The following is a 19,601-nucleotide window of genomic DNA, read 5'->3' as shown; positions in this document are numbered from 1 at the left end:
GTTTGGAAGGGGTTAAAAACAGGTGATGCTTTACACCCCTCCGCGGTGAACGTGAACTGTAGCACGTGTGGACCTGTAGACATTTACTGATCGTTAAATGAATCCAGATCACGGACTTCACTGCCGCTAGCTAACAAGAAACACAGCTAGTTAGCTTACCTGAATCTGAAATCTCCCATCTGGACCTCAGTATCGGAAAAACGTAACTGAGACATATGCTGTGTCGAGATATCGAGTATATAAATAAGCTATATCTGTCTAGATAACAATAAAATAAATATGACACTGAATCTGTAGTCGGTCGAGCTGTAGGAGTGTCCACACCACACTGCAGTGCAGCGTCTTCCCTCAGACTGAGACCAAAACCGCACTGAAGTTAGTTTCAGATTCGTCGCGTTGGCTTCAACAATTCAGACGAAACATAATTAATTTTGTTTAATGACGAATTATTGACTTTTTAAGATTCCCAAATCAGCCTCGTTACCGTCTGAAACTCACTTTCACATGAAATCTTTTTTTCTGTTTGCAAAAATGCAATAAAGGACATTTCACAAATTGGAACTTTTCTAACTCTCTGGTTGTTGTTGTTTCCTTTTCTGTTGTTTTTCTGTTTATTTGTGTTTATGTCTTTAGTTTGTACTATGTTTAATTGTTGTTTGTGATAAAAATAAAAAGAAAAAAGAAAGAAAGTACTAGTACTAATCGTGCCTCTAAGTAGTGCACTAGAATAAACTCTCTTAAAGGGCTCTGGATTTAAGTAATGCAAATGTAGCAATTAGTTTTTTTGTTTTGCATTTGTATTTTCACAAATGGAATAAATGAAACACAAATATCAAAATTTGTTTTAAATAATCTTTAGCCTTTCTGGGATAACTAGTCCAGATTTGATAAGTCTAGGTAAAATTATTTTAGATTTTGACCTGGTTCAATGTGGTCCACATGTGAAAAAATGCACTGAAATGTTTTCTTTCTTTCTTTCTTTCTTTTTCTTTTTTTTTTTTATACATTTTCACAATTAGACAAAAGTTTCACAAATTAAGAGAGTGGGTTGCACATAGTACTGAAGCTTTACTTGAAAGGTAACAGGTGCAAAAAGCAGAGGGCCTGTGTACATACAATGACTACGTTTCCCTATTCTCCCATTAACCTGCTGAACCAAAAGCCACGAATCAAAAGCTAACTTCAGCATCGTGATACCAACTCCTCAATCTCCGTCATCAACCATGAAAAATATTTGTCCGGTTTACTTGTTAGGAACTACAATCTACGTTCAGGATGCAACTATTTGTTGTAGAATGAAAAAAAAACACAAACAAATTATATCTAAATATATTGATTAGCTAACTGTTACAGCAGTTGGATGACGAAGGCATAAGAAAGAACAATTAAGTGGGCGGGGCTAGAGCCGGCTGGGTACGCATGTGGGTGGGGCGGAGAAAAGGTGATTATTTTTTTTACCTGTTTTTGTAACACAAGACCCCTCTTCGCAGAAAAACTGGATCTGTCCACGCGCTTTGAATCCTTGGCACAGCTCATAACATCACTTGCGAAATGATCATCTACAGGTGCGTCATCAGCGGTAAGTAATCCTTTTATTTTCCTGAAAGAGATAAAGAGAGACTAAAATTAAAAGTTTTGTATTTAATTAAAGATGTGAGCACTAGCAAGAAGGTAAGACAAGGTAGGCGTGTGGAGTGAGAAGAGAAGCTGTGGATCAGTCGGGGAAGCCTGGGAAATTATCTTTATTAAGGATCAGATGACGTTTTGGGGCTTTGTGGCAATTGATTAGGAGAACTGAGAAAATTTACATAATACAGAATTTATATAATACAGTAAGAAGATTTCTGGGAGTTTCTGGAGAAGTTGTGCAGCAGCAGTCTCAAACATCTGGAAAATGCAAAATTTAGAGTGGGAAAAAGGAAAGAAAGGGTTATTTTATTTTATGCAGGCTATTTATTCTATTTTATTTTATTTTAATTATAGTGTGACACCTTATTAAACATGTCACACTCTGAAAACCACTCCCACGTTTTTATGCCTCCACAGCTGTGGCCAGAGGTATTTGGTTTTTGGGTTGTCTGTCCATCCATCCTGCTCTTGTAAATGCGATATCTCATATGGCCTCAGTATCAACAAAGTGTGGTGTCAGGATGCTGTTGTCATCTCCGCCTAAAAACAGTCCTGTCAAAGTTCTACTGACACAGAAACTTTGCAACCAGCGAAACTAACACACTTGACAAAGCCTACACCTGTTGAAGGAGGCATGCGAGGCTTCCCCCTTTCCCCAACCTCAGCTCCTTAGACCACACCTGTACACAGTCGTCCTGTGAAACTGGTTAAACTAGTAAAGAAACAAATTAGAGTGTGGCCTCGAGGGGAGCTCCCCTCTCCGCAGCTTTACAGAACTGTCTTGAATCTATGGACTGAAACATCTTCAGAGAGGCAGCCTTTCACAACTACCACGCTGACCTACAGCAGTACACTGAGTATTTGATGCATTACATCAACAAGTGCACAGATGATGTGACAGAGAACAGAGCAATCACTCAGTACGTTTACATGATGTTAGAAAAAGTGTAATTATTATGTTAGTTCATCTGAAATCACCCAAAGTCGAACTTCTCTAAGTCAGACCCTACACACTTATGTGGTTTGAGGTCAGTCTCTTTTATGTTTACGCTTCAGCCCGACCTGAACTGTTCAGGGCGTTCTGCGCATACTTCCCAGTCCCAGCACCCGGCTTTGACCCAGAAGTCAAACAGCATGATTTGTACTAGAAAGCCGTGAAAAATAAAACAAAAAAAAGAAGGGAAGAAAAGTATGTATAAAAAATGTACAGAACTGAAAAGTTATCCATGTTGTCACTGTTTGACATGGCACCCATTTGCCGTTTGATAACTTGTTTAGTATGTGTGGTATTTGGTATGTGCCACTTACCATAGAGGAGCCAGACATACTTCCATCAACAGAACAATTCTCCCCTGTTGCTTGTATACAGGGACAAGGACAGCAGTCCAGTTAAATGGCTGAATCAAGCTATAACTGTAGCTCGACTTAACCGTGAATGTAAACACACTGACCGTGCACTCCAGTCAGACACCATGGATGACTGGGGAGGTCTGCTCGCTGCAGCATTCAGAGCAGGTGATGAGGCAGGCCTGAGAACCACAAAGAACAATCTGTCTCAGAAAATCAAAAAAGTGAAACAGCAATACACCAGAAGGATTAACAACAACTTCACTGATAACAGAGACGCAAGGTGCCCCTGTCAGGGAATCCAGGTCACCATGGATTACAAAGCCACCCCACAGGTCTGTAATAATGACCCCTCCCCTCCTAACCAGCTGAGTAATGTCTGTGCAAGGTTTGACGTCCCAAACAACACACCTGTCCTCAAAGCCCTACCATAGCCTGCTGAACAGGATCCAAGACAGGATCTGAGTCCTGTCTTGGAACAACCCCTGTAAGGCTGCAGGACCAGAAAACACACTAGGATGGATACTCAGGGACTGTGTAGAGCAGCTGACAAATGTCTTTACAGACATCTCCAATACTTCAGTGCAGCAGGCTGTTGTCTCAAAGTGTCTCTCCCCCGTCATTATGAAGTGAAGCCTTTCGTCCACACTCTGAGTTCATTTTGTTTGTATTTGTGGGTGTTTTTCTCAGAGCTTATGAATATGGACAATACAGATCAGTACCGCTCGAGATTATGGGGGTGTGTAGTATAGTTCAAGCAAGATATGGCCTTAGGAGATGATAAAGAAATTTAAATAATGGTAGGACTGAAAAAAATTCTATATTATAATAATATATTAAATATATGGTGAAAATAGTTAAAAGAATTTTCTGTGCACTTACCAGATGTATTTAATGAATGCACAGACCTCCGTTGCCTACAACTCTGCCTCTGTCTAAAGGTACAGTAGCACGACCTCCTCCACAATCACCTCATATTTTGTAAACTTGGTGTTTTCTTTAGTCTTAGGCCCACTTTCCTCTACCCGCTCAAGATCTTCCCTCCACAACCCCCCTCTACCCTTTGAGGTGAATAATTAAAGAGAAAAGAGAAAAAAATGATGAAAAATAGATGTTAGTCATTAATAGGAGACATAATAAACACAATTAAAAGGGCAAACAAAAGCAAAACAAAAACAAAAAGAAAAACATACAATTTTCAAATATTTAAATGATTTCCATTGAGTGAAAATTTTGACTCTGCCCTATAGTGCCATCTGTTGGTTGTATCATAAAGGACACATGCAAGTATGAGTGCAGTGACATTTACAATGTTTGAAACTGACACATCTATTTTCGTACATAAAGGGAGCATAAATGAGCTTTAGTTGGTTGTTGATTTTAGAAATGATTCAGTGTGTACACCCTGCTGACCATCGATTGAGCTGCTGTAGAGAGAGTCAGCAGTACAAAGTTTCTGGGGCTGTACGCTGTTAATGATCCGAACTGGTCCATCAAAAACCACAGCCCTCACTAAGTAATTCCAGAAATGCCTCCAAAAAAAAAGAAAAGCAAACTTCCCATCATCCATCATGAAAAATTCTAACAATCTAGCAGTCTAACAACCTTAGTAACATAATATTACCCCCCCAAAAAAGGAAAAAAGTCCAGAATGCATGGAACTTCAGACAAGTGTAATGAAGGTGCTCTGTGGTTGGGAACACAAAAAGCAAAAAAACTCTCTTCTTGCTAAATATAATATTATATGGAGCCACGGGTGTCTGACAGGCCGTGTGCAAAGAGATCAAATTTTAGTACATGTAAGAGAGAAGAAGATGGAGATGGCGTATGTTGTGTTTCTTTACCCAAAAATCCATGTGTTGTTTAGGATGACAAAAGAAGACATAGTAGTTGGTCTCAAAGAATACTAACACTGCATGCACATGGAAAGATTTCGAATCTGAGGCAGACAAAAGTGACATCAAAAAACATACACAAGGAATTAATGGTTGTATGTTTCACACACCAGTCAGGCTGCACTTAAAACATGTTTTGTGAGGTGACCATGACCTCTGACCACCAAAATCTAATTATGTCATCTTTGAGTTTAAGTGGATGTTTGTGCCAAATTTGCAGAAATCCCCTCAAGACATACTTAAGATATAATTTAAAAAAAAGAGACGGACAGACGGACAACCCAAAAAACAAAATGCCTCTGGCCATGAATATCTGTTGACGTGGGGGCATAAAAAAACGATGGCAATAAAGTTGTCCAGCTGATTGTGGTGCGGCTTACTGCATCTTCTTATCCAGTATTTATTGGTGGTTGGCAATCAGCTTAGTAGTGCATTACTGCCACCAAATGGACTGGAATCGCTGCACGCTTATTCATTGGGCACTTTTATTCTCATTATAAACTAAGATGAGCTAAACAAAGATAAACTAAGCTAAACTAAGCTAAGCCAAGATAAAATAAGATAATCCTTTAATTGTCCCACAATAAGGAAATTTGCACTGTGATAGCAGTCAGGTATGTACAAGATAAGCAAAAGAACAATATAAACAGTTTTTTTTTTCTTTTTTTTAAAAGGGTGCCAAATAGTAAAAAAGTAATAAACAAGGTGGCAAGCTCAACAGTTTAAAAAAAACTTACACCAATTGCACATGGAAGATAATTAAATCCAGTTGATGTGTGTGGTCTGGGAGCAGTGCTGTTGTACATTATCTTTCACTCAGTAGCAGCTTCTCAGTGAAGTGCAACACCTAGTTGTACAGTTCAGTCTAGTTCGGTATAATGTGTGGCTAAATATCAAAACTGTTTGAAAAATTTTACACCAGCCCAACCCTACTCCCTAAAACGACTTCTAGATCAAGATGGTAGCGTTAATTAAACACAACTGAGCAATTTAAGCTTGCTGCCCAGTGTTTGTATCGTGTAATTTATGCCGCCCAGAGTTTTACTTTGTGTTCATTAAGTGTGTTTCCCCCTGCAGGTGATGAGATGGTCACGGACGTCTACAAAATCACAGAGCCAGAAAGTGGCCTGTTCTACGTAGTCGAAGGAAAGGTGAGCAGGTGCTACACATGAAGATGGGATTTGTGTATGTATGGTCAACCTCAGGAGGTTTTCTCTTCACATGGTAGGCCTAATGCAAGGCCAGAATTAATGCATGTTACCAATTTACCCTGTTCAAGAATCTTGACAAAGGTGACAGCACAAGTTTCACCCTTAAAGTAGTGTATGGCATGAATATATATGATATGAATATACTATTACATGCGCTTTAGATATATTTACACAAAATAAGCTTAAAGATGGCAACAAATGTCAACCAACGCTGTTAACGCAGCTAGTTTTAGGGACACATTGTTCATAGCATCCTGAGGTCATATTCACATATATTCATATATATTCAAAATTACATTTTTTAAGGATTTCCCCTTAAAGTTCAAACTAGATCCTGGTATAAATAAAAGTTACTCTCAAAGAAGCCACAGTTGGTAACCTATGTAAAAATATTTTTTGTCATATTTCTTAGAAGTATTACAATATTCTGAGAGGAGTACATGAGACAGTTGATGAAAATCAGGGTTCTCTGGCTCCTCCTGGTGCTTATATTGGGATTTACTGGAATCCTTCACGTCCTACAGAGCTCAAACTATCAGAGCCAGGCACTATGCACGACACTGTTGAAACCCCAGAGGCTGTGTTCACAAACATTTTAAAAGTACTCTCAGGGACTCCACATTTAGCCTCAAATTTTCTAGCAAGGAGTACCTTAGGACAATTCTCAGAGCAACTCTGAGCAAAGAATGGACAGAAATGTTTACTGTAGTGAGTTGTGGTTGACCCCGTTTTAAAAGATGTGATGGGTTGTTACAAAGTTGACCTTTTATGAGCTTGACAAGGTATGGACAAGAGGTCCCCAGGAAGTGCTCCAGATTTTGAAGCCAATTTTTATATTGGCCAAGCAGTGGCATTACAACTCCCAAGTCTTTGATGCCATTGTACTCAAAAGATGTTTTCTCAGGGTGTCAGGTGGCTCAGTGGATAAAGCAGGCATCCCTTATATGAAGGCAGTGTCCTTGCCGCAGCGGCCACAGGTTTGATTCCTGCTTGTGGGCCTTTGCTGCATGTCATCCCCTTTTGCTCCCCCTTTCATGCTAGCAATCTCCTGTCCTATCTAATGAAGGCAAAATTGCCCAAAAAAAAAAGAAAAGAAAAAGAAAAAAAAAGTCCTGCAAATTGACTCATTCAAACACAGAATTTGATCCATTCAGTCTAATAATATTTGGAAAGTTTAGTCGAGCTGCAGGGATAAATTATTTTATCCCCATTCAAGTAGGCAGAGTGCTAAACAGAAAGTATCCCACTCAGCCAGTGAAGTCGATTGCTCTATTGGCCCAATGATTTGGAGGCAGCACTGATCAGTGATGAGTGCATCTTGAATGAGGTCAACCACAAACATTGTCACTTTTTAGCATACAGCTGTCCTCATCTGCCAATCAGCCAACTGTCTACCAATTCACTGTGACTCAACATATACTCATGTTCTCCCTCCTATGATGCCTGTCCTCTCTGCTCCACTCCCTAATGTGTCTAGCTCACCACCAGAAAGAATGACGATGTTAGTAAGATATCAATTGGGGCCAACCCCTCTGCAGATGAGACCGTGGAGGCCTATGAAGCGTCCTCCGTTTCTGGTGTAGACATTGCCCTTAACAATGACCTGAAAGAGACAACGTACACAAAAAAGCAGTACAAACTTCACATCAAAGACTACGTGAAGTCGTGAGTATCAGTATTCAATGCAGCAGGGATCGGGAGAAAAAGTTTGACTGGTTATCCTCAGCTGTAACTGTGGGGTGAGTGTTGGATCTAACCGTCTGTTTCTTTAAAATTTGTCATTTCTGTTTGCATGTTCAGCATTAGGGACTGGCTGAAAAAAAACAATCCCGATAGAGTGGAGGACTTTGAGAAGGAAGCCGCAGCAGAAATTCCAAAGCTCTTGACAGACTTTGACAACTACAGGGTATCATGATTTTTATGTAAAATTATAGGTGCACTTAAACTCATGATGTAAACCACAGCTCCTGCCACTTCTTAACCATTCCCCCATAATTCTGGTCAGATATCTTGAGATTTGCGTCTTTTCAAAAACTGAACTCACTAGTTTGCAGATTGTTTTCTAAAATGCTGTTTTTGTCTCCCTGCAGTTTTTCACAGGATCGAGCATGAATGAACAAGGCATGGTGGGACTGCTTGACTTCAGCAAAGAAGGCAAGCCGATCATGCTTTTCTTCAAAGATGGTCTGGAGAAAGTGAAATTTGTAAGTATTCAGTAGTCTCTGAAAGCCCCACGAGTAACATGAAGTCACTTTATGTGATTCAACTGTTAAAAAAAGCCCAATACCCCCCCAAACAGGTGCTTGTTTGCTTTTAGCATAGATTTTTCACAGAAAACATTTTGCTATGAAATAGGCAAAATGAATTGTATTATGTGCTCAGAGATATTTTTGATCTGAGCAGTTTTTGCTAGAGGCATCACAGGGTCACAAAAGTGATTATCAGCTTTTCTTAAGTGACTCTTTAAAAAAAACATTTCATTGAGCATCAACAGTGTAAAATATTCATTAACAAGATAAATGTCAGCTCTATAATGCTCTGTTTTCCCCCATTACTGTTTCTAAGTGTAATTTTAAACTGGATCTACCAGTGCACAGAAGCTACCATAGCACAGAACAAACACTTATGAAATAAGTCAGGGATATTATCCCAACAGTCATCGATGTTGAGCCCCGGGTCCTTCTCCTATGCTTCTCTTGTGTGACGGGGGAACACAGAGCATACAGAGTCCATGGAGTTATAGATTTTTGGTTTTAGTTTTTGAAAAGTTAACATAATTGTGTCCTTCAAAATGACCAACAGTGTGTTGAGTCAGTTAATCTGTAATCAAAATTTCAAATGTGACTAAACTCAGTCTCACTGTGTTGTTGTTTGTTCTTCTTGGACGGAGCAGTGACCCCCTAAAAAAACACTACTGAGCACACTTGACCCCCTCTGACAATCCACACACACTTTGAGCAAATTGTGTAAGGTTTCACAGCAGAAGGCTTTCATTTTTTCCTAGATCACTGTACCTCTTGGATGTATGTTTATAAAGTCTTGTATTCTATTTCTCACTTAACAGAAATTGAATTGGTAAATTTTGGAGTGTACAGGAAACTGAGTGCTCTTAAATGTGAAAAGATACTTGGTAGACAAAGTACTTTAACATGTATTTTTCTTTTTTTGCAGTAACTACCTGGAACTGCATCTGCTTTGAACCATAAGGCTGAAGGATTAGTTTTTTTCATCATGCCTGACAGTAACACACTTTTACAAATTATTGGCAAAGGCTGGTCAATCAAACAGGATAGGTCAATGAATACAGTTTTTTTTTTTTGTTTTTTTTTTACAAAAGATTTGCCAAAATTTTTCAAGACTTAAATGAAAGGCAGGACAGCGAGTGAAATATCTGACTGAATGTGAGATGTTTTTTCTTCAGTCTGCATACTATTTCAGTAGTGATCTGTACAGGCTGACCCCCTCAGACCTTTTGTTTATGGTTGCATTAAATATGATTCCATCTACAATGAAAATACCTCAGATTTAATTTTAAAATAAAATCCAGATGTTGAGAAAGCCTTTCTACTTGGGATTTTCTAGTTCTTTATTTAAAAAGGAACATTTTGGGTTGACTAATAGGGATAGATGGGGTTTTTTAATTGGCTTTGTATGAGGTTCTTATCCATAGTCTGTGTATTACCTAGAGAAGACTTACATCAACAAGCTCCAAGTTTGTAGTAGTATTGCCACGGAGGCAAAGTAATGTACTGCTGTGGACAGGGAGTGCAGCTTGTGTATTTAAGCGACCCTAAAAAAAAGGCCAACCTAATACAACAATATCACATATGCTATAACTAGAATATTTTCACAGCTTTACCTTGCCATCAGTCCCTCACAACAAGCAATTAAAGCCCTTATCTTTACTTTCTTGAAAGCCACCAGACTCGCTTGACAAACAGTAATTTTACCTTGAACAGCATGAGTTGGCATACTGCTGCATTGATCAGTTAGGTTGTGTTATTGTGTGACTTTTGTTTTTAAAAGAGATAGTTAAGATTCACCAAAGTGAAGTCGGAGTGGTAAAATGAGAAGTTTTGTTACCCTGCCACCATGTCGAAGTTGAGCCAGAACCAAGCACTGCCCACCGGACGGAGCAAACGTTTTCATTTTATAGTTAAACAGTACACTAAAATAGTTTCTGGAAACATTTGAAGCAAGAAATAGGCAATGCAGGAACATAACTGCTCAGCCCTGCCTAGCTGACCAGCAGCTCATGAGCAGAGATTTACTTGATTGACAGCTGTGTTAGAGTCTTCTGGGCTCTGATTGGTTGTTTTTGTTTAGATGTGGTAGATTCTTGTAAATGCAAATAGGAGCACTAGAATGTTGTTTTCACAGATTATTTTTCTCATGCACTACTATCAATATATACTGACAGTTTTAGCAAATATGAGTGAATTTTATGTAAGTTACCATCTACTGCTTTTACTGATTAACAGTTGCCTTAAAATATCCAATCAATTTCAATATTCGATATTATTATTAATATTTCAATATTCAATATTCAATTTAGGATATTATCACAAAATTACACCTTTAACTGGATTGGAGGTCTTTCATTTATTTTAACATGTTTTTTTTTCCCAAACAGTTTGCCAGTCAAATTATTAATTAAACAGCCTTTACTGGCGTTGGATAAAATTCAATTGTATTTATCTGACAACCTTCCGATGGGACATCAATTGTAGCCGAGACATATGCTTTGTCTAGATATCGATCATATTAATACGCATTTTGCTTTGCAACCATCTGTTGTTAAAAGATATTAAAATCCTTCTGCTAGCTAACTAGCTAGCCACCAGAAGTTGACGTGACAGTTCAGTGGATGTTGGATGTAGAGCGTGATTGGCAAAAATGAACTGAGGAATCTTTTGAACGACTGACGCGTGCTGTGTGAAACGAGCCTTTAATTCGTGTCTGATCTGTATGGAGTCAGCTGTTCGAACATAAGGTGGTGGATGAAGTAACTGAAAGCCACACTTGAGTAAAACTACAGATATCTTACCAGAAAATGACTTTGGTAGAAGTCATAGTTGCTAATTAGAATATTACTCAAACAAATGTCTTTAAATATCTGACTAAATATCAAAAGAAATTTTATGATACTGACTCTTCGAAACATGTATTAACAGCAGTTTTCTTGTGCTGCATTGAGACGCCTTTTACAAGTATTTAAACCATTTGACTGTTATTGGTTTGATTTTTTTTTTTTCAAAACATGGGGAAAATAGCAACTTGCAAGAAATGTTACACAAGAAATGTGTAATGAAATTAGTAGATTTGAAATGTTATTTTTGGAAAATCTGGGTAAAAACGTCTAGAGAGCTATATTTATAATAGTCTTTTTTTAAATATTAAAAATTATTCTACAGAATCATAATTTTTAAGCAGTTTTTTAGAGTCAGTTCCTTTTTTTGTTTGTTTTACTTTCCTGTATCTTTATTTTATTTTCATTTTCTGTACTTTTTGGTCTTTTCTTCCTATGTTGCTGTGCACATTACTCTTTAAGAAAAACTTTATTTTTTGAATGTATATTTATTATTATTATTATTATTATTATTAGTATCATTGTTATTATTAATATTATTATTATTATTATTATTATTATTATTATTATTATTATTATTATTATTATTATTATTATTATTATTATTATTGTTATTATTTATTGTATAGGTGCTTAGAGGAAATGTGGGGGAATACATGTATACATTTTAGCAATGAAATTTAGTGGAGTAAAAGTGAAAATTGACAAAATTTTTAAAACTCAAGTAAAGTACAGATACAACCAAAAAATACATAGGTACTGAAACAAAGTATTATTACTTTGTTACATTTCACCACTATGAACATCTGAGTACACATGAATCCACACCTAAAGACACCTAAAATCCCACACTGAAATCTGCTCATTATTTCAGCAGTCTCACCATCACATTTCCCCAGAGCACAGAGGACAGCCCAACTGTATGCTGACTCTCCTGATCAGCTGTGACCCGCAGCTTAAATTGCACATCAAAAAACATTAAAAAACTCAAAAAACAGTGTTAAAGGCAGTGTTAAATAATATCCTCTAATACTGTTCATATATCACCAAGTATGGCACACCCCCTTCTCCAGTCACCTGGCGTACATCTTCACCACTTGCATGTATGGACCATGTGAAAATTAGCAACGTTTGGAAAAAAGCAGCTCTCATACAAACACTGAACTCCATATCTTCATATTAGTCCTTATCATAATGCAGGACAAAATCGCCATAACAAAACTAGAATAAATAAATAGGGTTCACCTATTAAACTTCCATCTTGAAATGATATATCAGGGCAGGCAATCATTTGTGCAAGGTAAAGCAATCACTATGATTGCTATAAACACCAGTGACACTCAGTTGTTGCCATTCTTGACTATTAAGAGATTCATTGTAAAGATCCACTGATCAGCCAGCTTATTAACATTCATGAGGTGCTTTGAATTGACTGTTTATGGGTGAATGTGGGCATGCAGAGGGCAGGATGTGGGGGAGACTCAAGCACTGACAATTTGCAGACTGACAGGCGTACGCAGTTTTACAAATCTGAATATTTTTCAACTCATTTTTTGGCTGTTGTGTGTATGTGTACTTTTAATATGGATCCTTTGTACCATTTTATAAATTAGAACCTCAGTGAGCTATAAAATTTAATTCATTTTTGTGAGCATTCTGACACCACCTGAATGCAGCACAAAGACGCAAATGTAGCGGAGACATCTGCAACTTGCTCCTCAAATAATGACAGATTGTCTGTCAGTGACATTTCTGTAACATATTTTAAACCTACATAGCTTCTTACATACAAAAATGATGTTGAATCAATACATTAAAATGAATATTTTACATTTATTAATGTAAACTGATACATGATGACTTGTACTGCATTGATAACAATTTTTGTGGGGTGGGTAGCTTTTGCTGTCAAATATGCATGTACTTTACAGAGTTTCATGGAGAAACTGATCTCACATTTTGCAAATTATCAATATTCAAAAGGTGCAACACATATACATGCATCAACTCGAAGGAACTAATACTGTGAAAGAATCAGTCCGCCCATCTATTAAAAAGTGGGTGAGGCTAAGGTGATTTTTTTCTCTACCTGCGCTCTGGCATACTTTCCTCTTACACTTCACTGACAACTTCCTGGATCTCTCAACACACACTCTGAAACCTCAGCACAAATTGTAACTTCACTAGCAAAATGATCGTTTACAAGGATATTATCAGCGGTAAGTAATCATGCTTTTCTTCAAAGAGAGAAAGGGAGACCAAAATTATCAGAGTTAGATCTAAGAAGAGATGTGAACATGAGGAAGTAGGTAAGACAAGGCTGGCACATGGTGTGAGAGGAGAAGCTGTGGAGGACAAGCCAGTCAGAAGCATGAGGGATTTCACTTTTGAAAGGATCAGGTGAAGATTTTGGCCTTTCTTGCAAAAAAGGGGGGAAAATTTATAGCCACAATGTCACAACAATTGACAATTGATATAATACTGCAATAATATTTCTCCATGGTTTAGGAGTTTCTGGAGAAGGTGTTCAGCAGCAGTTTAGAGAAACTTTTAGGCTCTCGCAAACATCTGGAAAATAGAGAATTTAGAGTGGGAAATGGGGAGGAAGGGGTTATTTTATTTATATAAATGAAGATTTTACTTTTAATCCAGCAGATGGCAGTTTAGAGTATTAAACACTGTAATGTGCGTCACACTCTGAAAACCACTCCCACTGGATGCAAGTTTTATGCCTTCTTGCTGGTGACAGCCGTGGCCTGAGGCATTATTAGTTTGGCTTGTCGATCCATCTGTCCCATTCTCGAGAACGTGGTATCTCAAGAATACCTTTCGAGAATTTCTACAAATTTGGCACAAATGTTCACTAAATGACATATAGATTACACTTCAGTGGTCAAAGGTCAAGGTCTCTGTGACCTTGTATCCATTTTCATGAATGGGATATATTTCAAGAAGGCCTTGAGGGAATTCATCAAGTCTGGCTCAAACGTCCACTTGGACTCAAGAGCAGACTTATTTGGTGGTCAATATTCAAGGTCATTGTGACATCATAAAATGTGTTTTTAGCCTTAACTCAAGAATAAATGAGCTAATTATGACAAAACACAATAGTCTCATAGGATAAAAATTATGAAGCAATGACATTTTACAGCCCAATTTTATAGCCCAAGCTCAACTCACTGTGACATCATAATGTGCTGCAAAAATATTTTTCTGGCCATTACTCAAAACTCTGAACCAGAAGGGGAGACTTTTGGCTATCTTGGGAAACTGCTGAAACTGTACTGATTGTATAGATTTTCTGTGCTGCTAGGGGAAGATGTATGTGAAGTTCCATGTTGCAGAATATACAGCATCCATATTTAGAGTATTGTCAACATTAATGGCTACTAATGAGCGCCGACAGACATGAATGTAACTGTAACCACAATGTAACTGGTTTGTGGAGGCATGCAACCACAAGGCGGTAAGTCTTATTTCTTCCTGGGATGGCTAAGGCATGACCTGCCCTCTGCCTTACTCTGCCTCTGATTGTCTTTACCTAAATGCAGACAGGGAAAGACTGGGTTATAATCTACTGACGTTGAGTGTAAAACCTGTTATACTAGGTGTAATTGTCTTCCACAAAGTCTTATTTAATTCTTATGAGCTATGTCTCTCAAAATAGTTTTTGTTTTATTATTTCTTGTTTTTCCATGCATGTGAAATCATAGTGGAGTGTATATATTTAAGTTGTGTGCAAAAAATACCAGATAAATTGCATCCCATATAGATTAGGTATTGGACAATGCATTTTATTTTATTAATATGGAAAGATTTGTAATAAAAACACAGATGTTGTTAGCTTAGTCTAGTTGTTGGTACGGCTGCAGACAGCGCAGCATTTACCAGAGAACTACAGGTGGCAGTTAGCCTTCCAGATTAGCCACTTGGACTAACCATAGATAGTGAATGGGACTAACTAGCTTATTGCGGCTTCCGCTGTCTCACTGGAAGATGCACCTATAAGCATTTCTACAGTAGCACTCTCAGGAATACAGTGGATAAAAAAAACTGAATACAGCATCGGACGCAGTTACTCATGGACACGAGGCCAAAAAAGTTTGACTTCCATGTGTAACATTTTCCAGATCTTTACATTTTTTAATCAAACCTAAAGGCGTAGATCGCTACAGTACGGCCCCAATTCCAAAAAAAGCTGTATGCTGTGAAAAGCAAAAATGACAACAGAATGCAAATGATTTGCAAATTCTTTATGATCCATATTCAGTTGAAAATAGTACATGACAAGATAAACTTCAATTATTTTTGTAAAATGTATACTGGTTTTAAATTTGATGCCTGTAACACATTCAGAAAATGTTGGGATGGGGGCAACAAAAGACTTGGAAAGTTGTAGAATTCTATAAATGACAGTCTCATTAACAGACATGAAAGGGGCATCCTATAAATATTCTGTTGTTCACAAGCAAGGGTAGCCACATTGTGAAACACTGGGCAAACAGTCCTCAACTCACTATTGCAAGGACTTTAGGATTTATCATCTACAATCCATGAAATCATCAAAAGATTCTGGAGAGACTCCTAAAAATCTGGAGAAATCTATGAACATACGGGGTGAAAATGAAAACCAACAACGAATGCCTGTGACCCTCTACCCCTCAGATGGCACTGCATTAAAAACTGACATGACTGTATAGCGATACTACCTCATGGGTTCGGGAAGTTCAGATCGAGATGGTAACATTAGTTACTTATTACTGTGAAATTTAAGCTTGACATCCAGTGTATGAATCTTGTAGTTTATGGCACTGTAACTTTGCTTTATGTTCATTAAGTGTGACACTGCTTCCTTCCGCAGGTGATGAGATGTTCTCGGACATCTACAAAATCAGTACATCCAATGATGGCCTCCTCTACGAAGTTGAAGGAATGGTGCGTAATTGTTACATATGTAGATGGGATTCAATTCACTTCAATTTTATTTATAAAGCCCATTGTCAAAAAAAAAAAGTCTGCCTCGGACTTTACATCATATGACATCCCTGTGTCCTTAGACCCCCCAACGACTAAGGAAAAACTGCCCAAGAACCCTGTAGCAGAGGAAAAAAATGGTAGAATCCTCAGGAAAAGCGACTGAGAAGGGACCCGTCTTCCAGAACGGACAGACGTGCAATAGATGTCGTAAAAAACAAACTACAGCAGATGACAAAAATGACATAGGAAAGAGAAAGAGAGAGATGTATTGTAATGTTATTTCAAATGACAGATTAAATGTCAACATTATTTCAGTTTTATTTAGCTGCCCTTTATTTTGCTTATTTTAGGAGATGAAGTGAAGCTCATCCTCAACACGGCTGAGCCAAATGTGTAATGACATGGCCGCATGAGCTCTAACTTTTCAACATGAAGCTATATGATCTATCTGACTATCTATCCACCCATTTTCACTGTCATTCACCATGAGCTCATGTTCTCCACCTCATCATGTCTGTCCTCTCTGCTCCCCTGCATAATGTGTCTAGTTCATCACCAGGACAGATGACATTGATGAGAGATTGATTGGGGCCAATGCCTCTGCTGAGGAAGTAACAGAGGGCACTGAGACATCCTCCGTTTCTGGTATAAACATCGTCCTTAACCACAAACTGCAGCAGACGGGCTTCAACGCGAAATCGTACAAAATGTACATCAAAAGCTACGTGAAGGCGTGAGTATCAGTGCCTGAGGATCAGGACAGGAGGTTAAATTGGTGCATCCTCAGCTGTAACTGTGGGGTGTGTGTTGGATCTAACAGACTGATTCTTTAAAGTTGGTCATTTCTGTTTGCTTGTTCAGCGTTCTGAGCTGGCTGGAACAAAACAACCCAGAGAGAGTGGAGACCTTTAAGAGGGGTGTCACACCAGTAGTTAAGAAGATCGTGTCAAACATAGATAACTATCAGGTATCATGATTATGTAAAATGAGAGCTTTACCAAACACATTTGTAAACCATAGCTGTCATCTTCTTAACTGCACTGTCATAGTCTATGATTAGCATCTCTTTTCTGACATCTACTGTTTGTCTCACTACAGTTTTTTACAGGAGAGTCCATGAACACAGAGGGCATGGTGGTACTGCTAGACTACCGTGAGGACGGCACCACGCCATTCATGCTTTTCTTCAAAGATGGTCTGCTGGAAGAGAAATTTGTAAGTACTCAGCTGAGTCTCTAAAACCCACAAGTGACATGAAGTAACTAGTTGTTGTGTTTTTTAATTTGAAATGTGATTCAGCTTTAGAAAAAGAAAAACGCATTTTTCACGCAAAAAAAAACCAAAAACATTTTGACATGTCACAGTATGAAAAGCACAGGAGTAAATAAAATAAGTGATGACTGAATTCTATTTCACTGCGTCAGTTTCAGACTCCTGATATTGTTCATGCTGACTCACTCACTTACTTGAGGCTCATTTATAACCCCTTTATGTACAACAATCCATCCCAAACACTGTAAAAATCACTGCCCTCATACTTCCATATGATCTTTATGATATATAAAAACATCCAATAAGTGGCCCTAGAGAGTCAAAAGTTTCAGACAAAAACAAACAAGGCAACAGTGAAGGAGGTCGTAAAATGTATCTTTTGATGGAGGCAGTGCTATAGATTGTGTTGGAGTATGAGATCATTTAATACATCATGACAATGTTAGGCAGTAACTAGTTACATGTAATAAAAAAAAAGTTATAGTAATAAATCAAAAAAATGTGATATAATAATAATTTAGTTACTGAAAAAAATGTAAGTTAATTAGTTACTAAACAAAATGTTGGTGATTACAAAGGGGTTACATATGAAAAAGACATTTTTAGCAAAAAGTTAATATGTTGAATAAATCATTTATTTTGCTACTTTACATCTTTTTGCCATATGTATGACCCCTTTATCTGGAAGTGAATAAGACACTGTTGATGTTATCAGTGATTTTCCGTCTAAATTATATCATTTTCATCAGCTGTGAAAAAGCCAAATTTAAATGTATTTTGTAGACAAAGATATTTTTGATCTTTGCAGTTTAGCTCTTTGTGACATAAGATTGAAAAACTCTTTTAATGTATCTTAACTTTAATATTGGGGAAAAACATAAGAATCATAGGGTGGCAAAGTCATTATCAGCTTTTGTTGGATGACTTTCTTTTGGTTACTCCAAGGACAGAATCTGAGCTTCACATTTTACAATATTATAATCTAGATCATCTATTCTGTGAGTTTGCTAAACTACTAATTAAAATTGTTAACATTATGATCTGCAAACAAGTGTGGATGGTTTATGGAGAGAAAACCATGCTCTCACGAGCACTGTGTCTTTTTGGTGTATAAAGAGACCAACAGTGTTTAAAACACAGTGTTTACTATGATAGTGTTGAGTCAGTTTATGTTTAATCAAAAATGAAAGAGTGTCTGAACTCATTTCAACATTTTGTAGCCACCATCTGGTGTAGTTTTCACAGTATTATTCTTGGATGGTGCTGCTGCAATCACGCACATCACATCACGCAATGTGCGTGGGACACCACTGCTGGAGGGTGCACCAAAAACAACCCAATATGATCATCATCACTCATTATTATACAGTACGTACTGTATTAACTCAACTACCAGTTGAGGCCATTTCAGACAAAATGCGGTCTGAGCTGTGCTTGCTGCTGGTTCAGCATGCACTGTGCAGCCGCAGAATGAGCTCGCCAAATGGTGCACTTTTAAGTTATTACATTTACTAATAAAGTTACTTGTGTCAGACCAAAGTTTTTTAAAAATAAACATACATTTAACAATTGGACAGAAACATCTAAGTGGTCTTGCCATCATCACCATCAATGCAGAACTTTGAGCTCAGAAGCTTTTATATAGTCCGAGTCACTGTGACTTTACACAAACAACAACAATCAGTTTTTTGACAACTTGAACTGGTTAATTCTTCAGTGCACAGAAAATTAAGAACTATTAATTGTAAAAAGATGCTTGGAATACAAAGTATAATAACGTGTTTTCCTCTTTCTTGCAGTAACTGGAACTACATCTGTAGCGGAAGGATTGCCATGTTGCACAGTGCCTGAGCAGAAACATTTTTGTACAAATTTTTGGCCAAGGGCCAAATCAAACGTGACTCGTCCTTCCTTTTTCTTTCTGGCTTTGCTTTGTTTAGTTTATTACCCAGAATTGGCCAATTTCTTTTAAAATTTATAAAAGGTAGGACAGAGAATGAAGCTCTGCCCGTATGTGAGATGGCTTTTCTTCTGTCTGCGTACTGTCTCTACAGGTTGACCTCCTCCGGCCGCTTGTTTTTGGTTGCATTAAATACAATTCCATTTACAGTTAAAATACTTCGGGTTTCATTTGCAAATAAAATCTAAGGCCACCATTTTCTGTTTTATTGTATTTTGGTG

At 37.7% G+C, this 19,601-nt stretch overlaps 2 protein-coding genes across 2 annotated transcripts; both read left to right on the top strand.

Moving 5' to 3' along the window:
* The first annotated feature begins 1,546 nt into the window (after nt 1-1,546).
* On the top strand, nt 1,547-9,635 carry LOC121949123 (translationally-controlled tumor protein homolog). The gene is made up of 6 exons (XM_042494730.2): nt 1,547-1,579; nt 5,949-6,022; nt 7,560-7,747; nt 7,883-7,988; nt 8,173-8,286; nt 9,254-9,635. The coding sequence occupies exons 1-6, from the start codon at nt 1,552-1,554 to the stop codon at nt 9,254-9,256; spliced, it is 513 nt and encodes a 170-aa protein (XP_042350664.2). The 5' UTR covers nt 1,547-1,551; the 3' UTR covers nt 9,257-9,635.
* Nucleotides 9,636-13,259: 3,624 nt separating this feature from the next.
* Nucleotides 13,260-19,576, top strand: LOC121948820 (translationally-controlled tumor protein homolog). Its single transcript, XM_042494303.2, has 6 exons — nt 13,260-13,390; nt 16,033-16,106; nt 16,697-16,881; nt 17,010-17,115; nt 17,247-17,363; nt 19,220-19,576. Exons 1-6 carry the CDS (start codon nt 13,363-13,365, stop codon nt 19,220-19,222), a joined length of 513 nt encoding a protein of 170 aa, XP_042350237.2. The 5' UTR covers nt 13,260-13,362; the 3' UTR covers nt 19,223-19,576.
* Nucleotides 19,577-19,601: the final 25 nt, after the last annotated feature.

The sequence above is a fragment of the Plectropomus leopardus genome, chromosome 10 (assembly GCF_026936395.1).
Source record: "Plectropomus leopardus strain MGB_pleo_1.0 chromosome 10, ASM2693639v1, whole genome shotgun sequence".
In the NCBI taxonomy this organism is placed as follows: Eukaryota; Metazoa; Chordata; class Actinopteri; order Perciformes; family Serranidae; genus Plectropomus; species Plectropomus leopardus.
The sequence above is the reverse complement of the archived record's forward strand: the minus strand, read 5'-3'. Positions and strand labels throughout refer to the sequence as shown.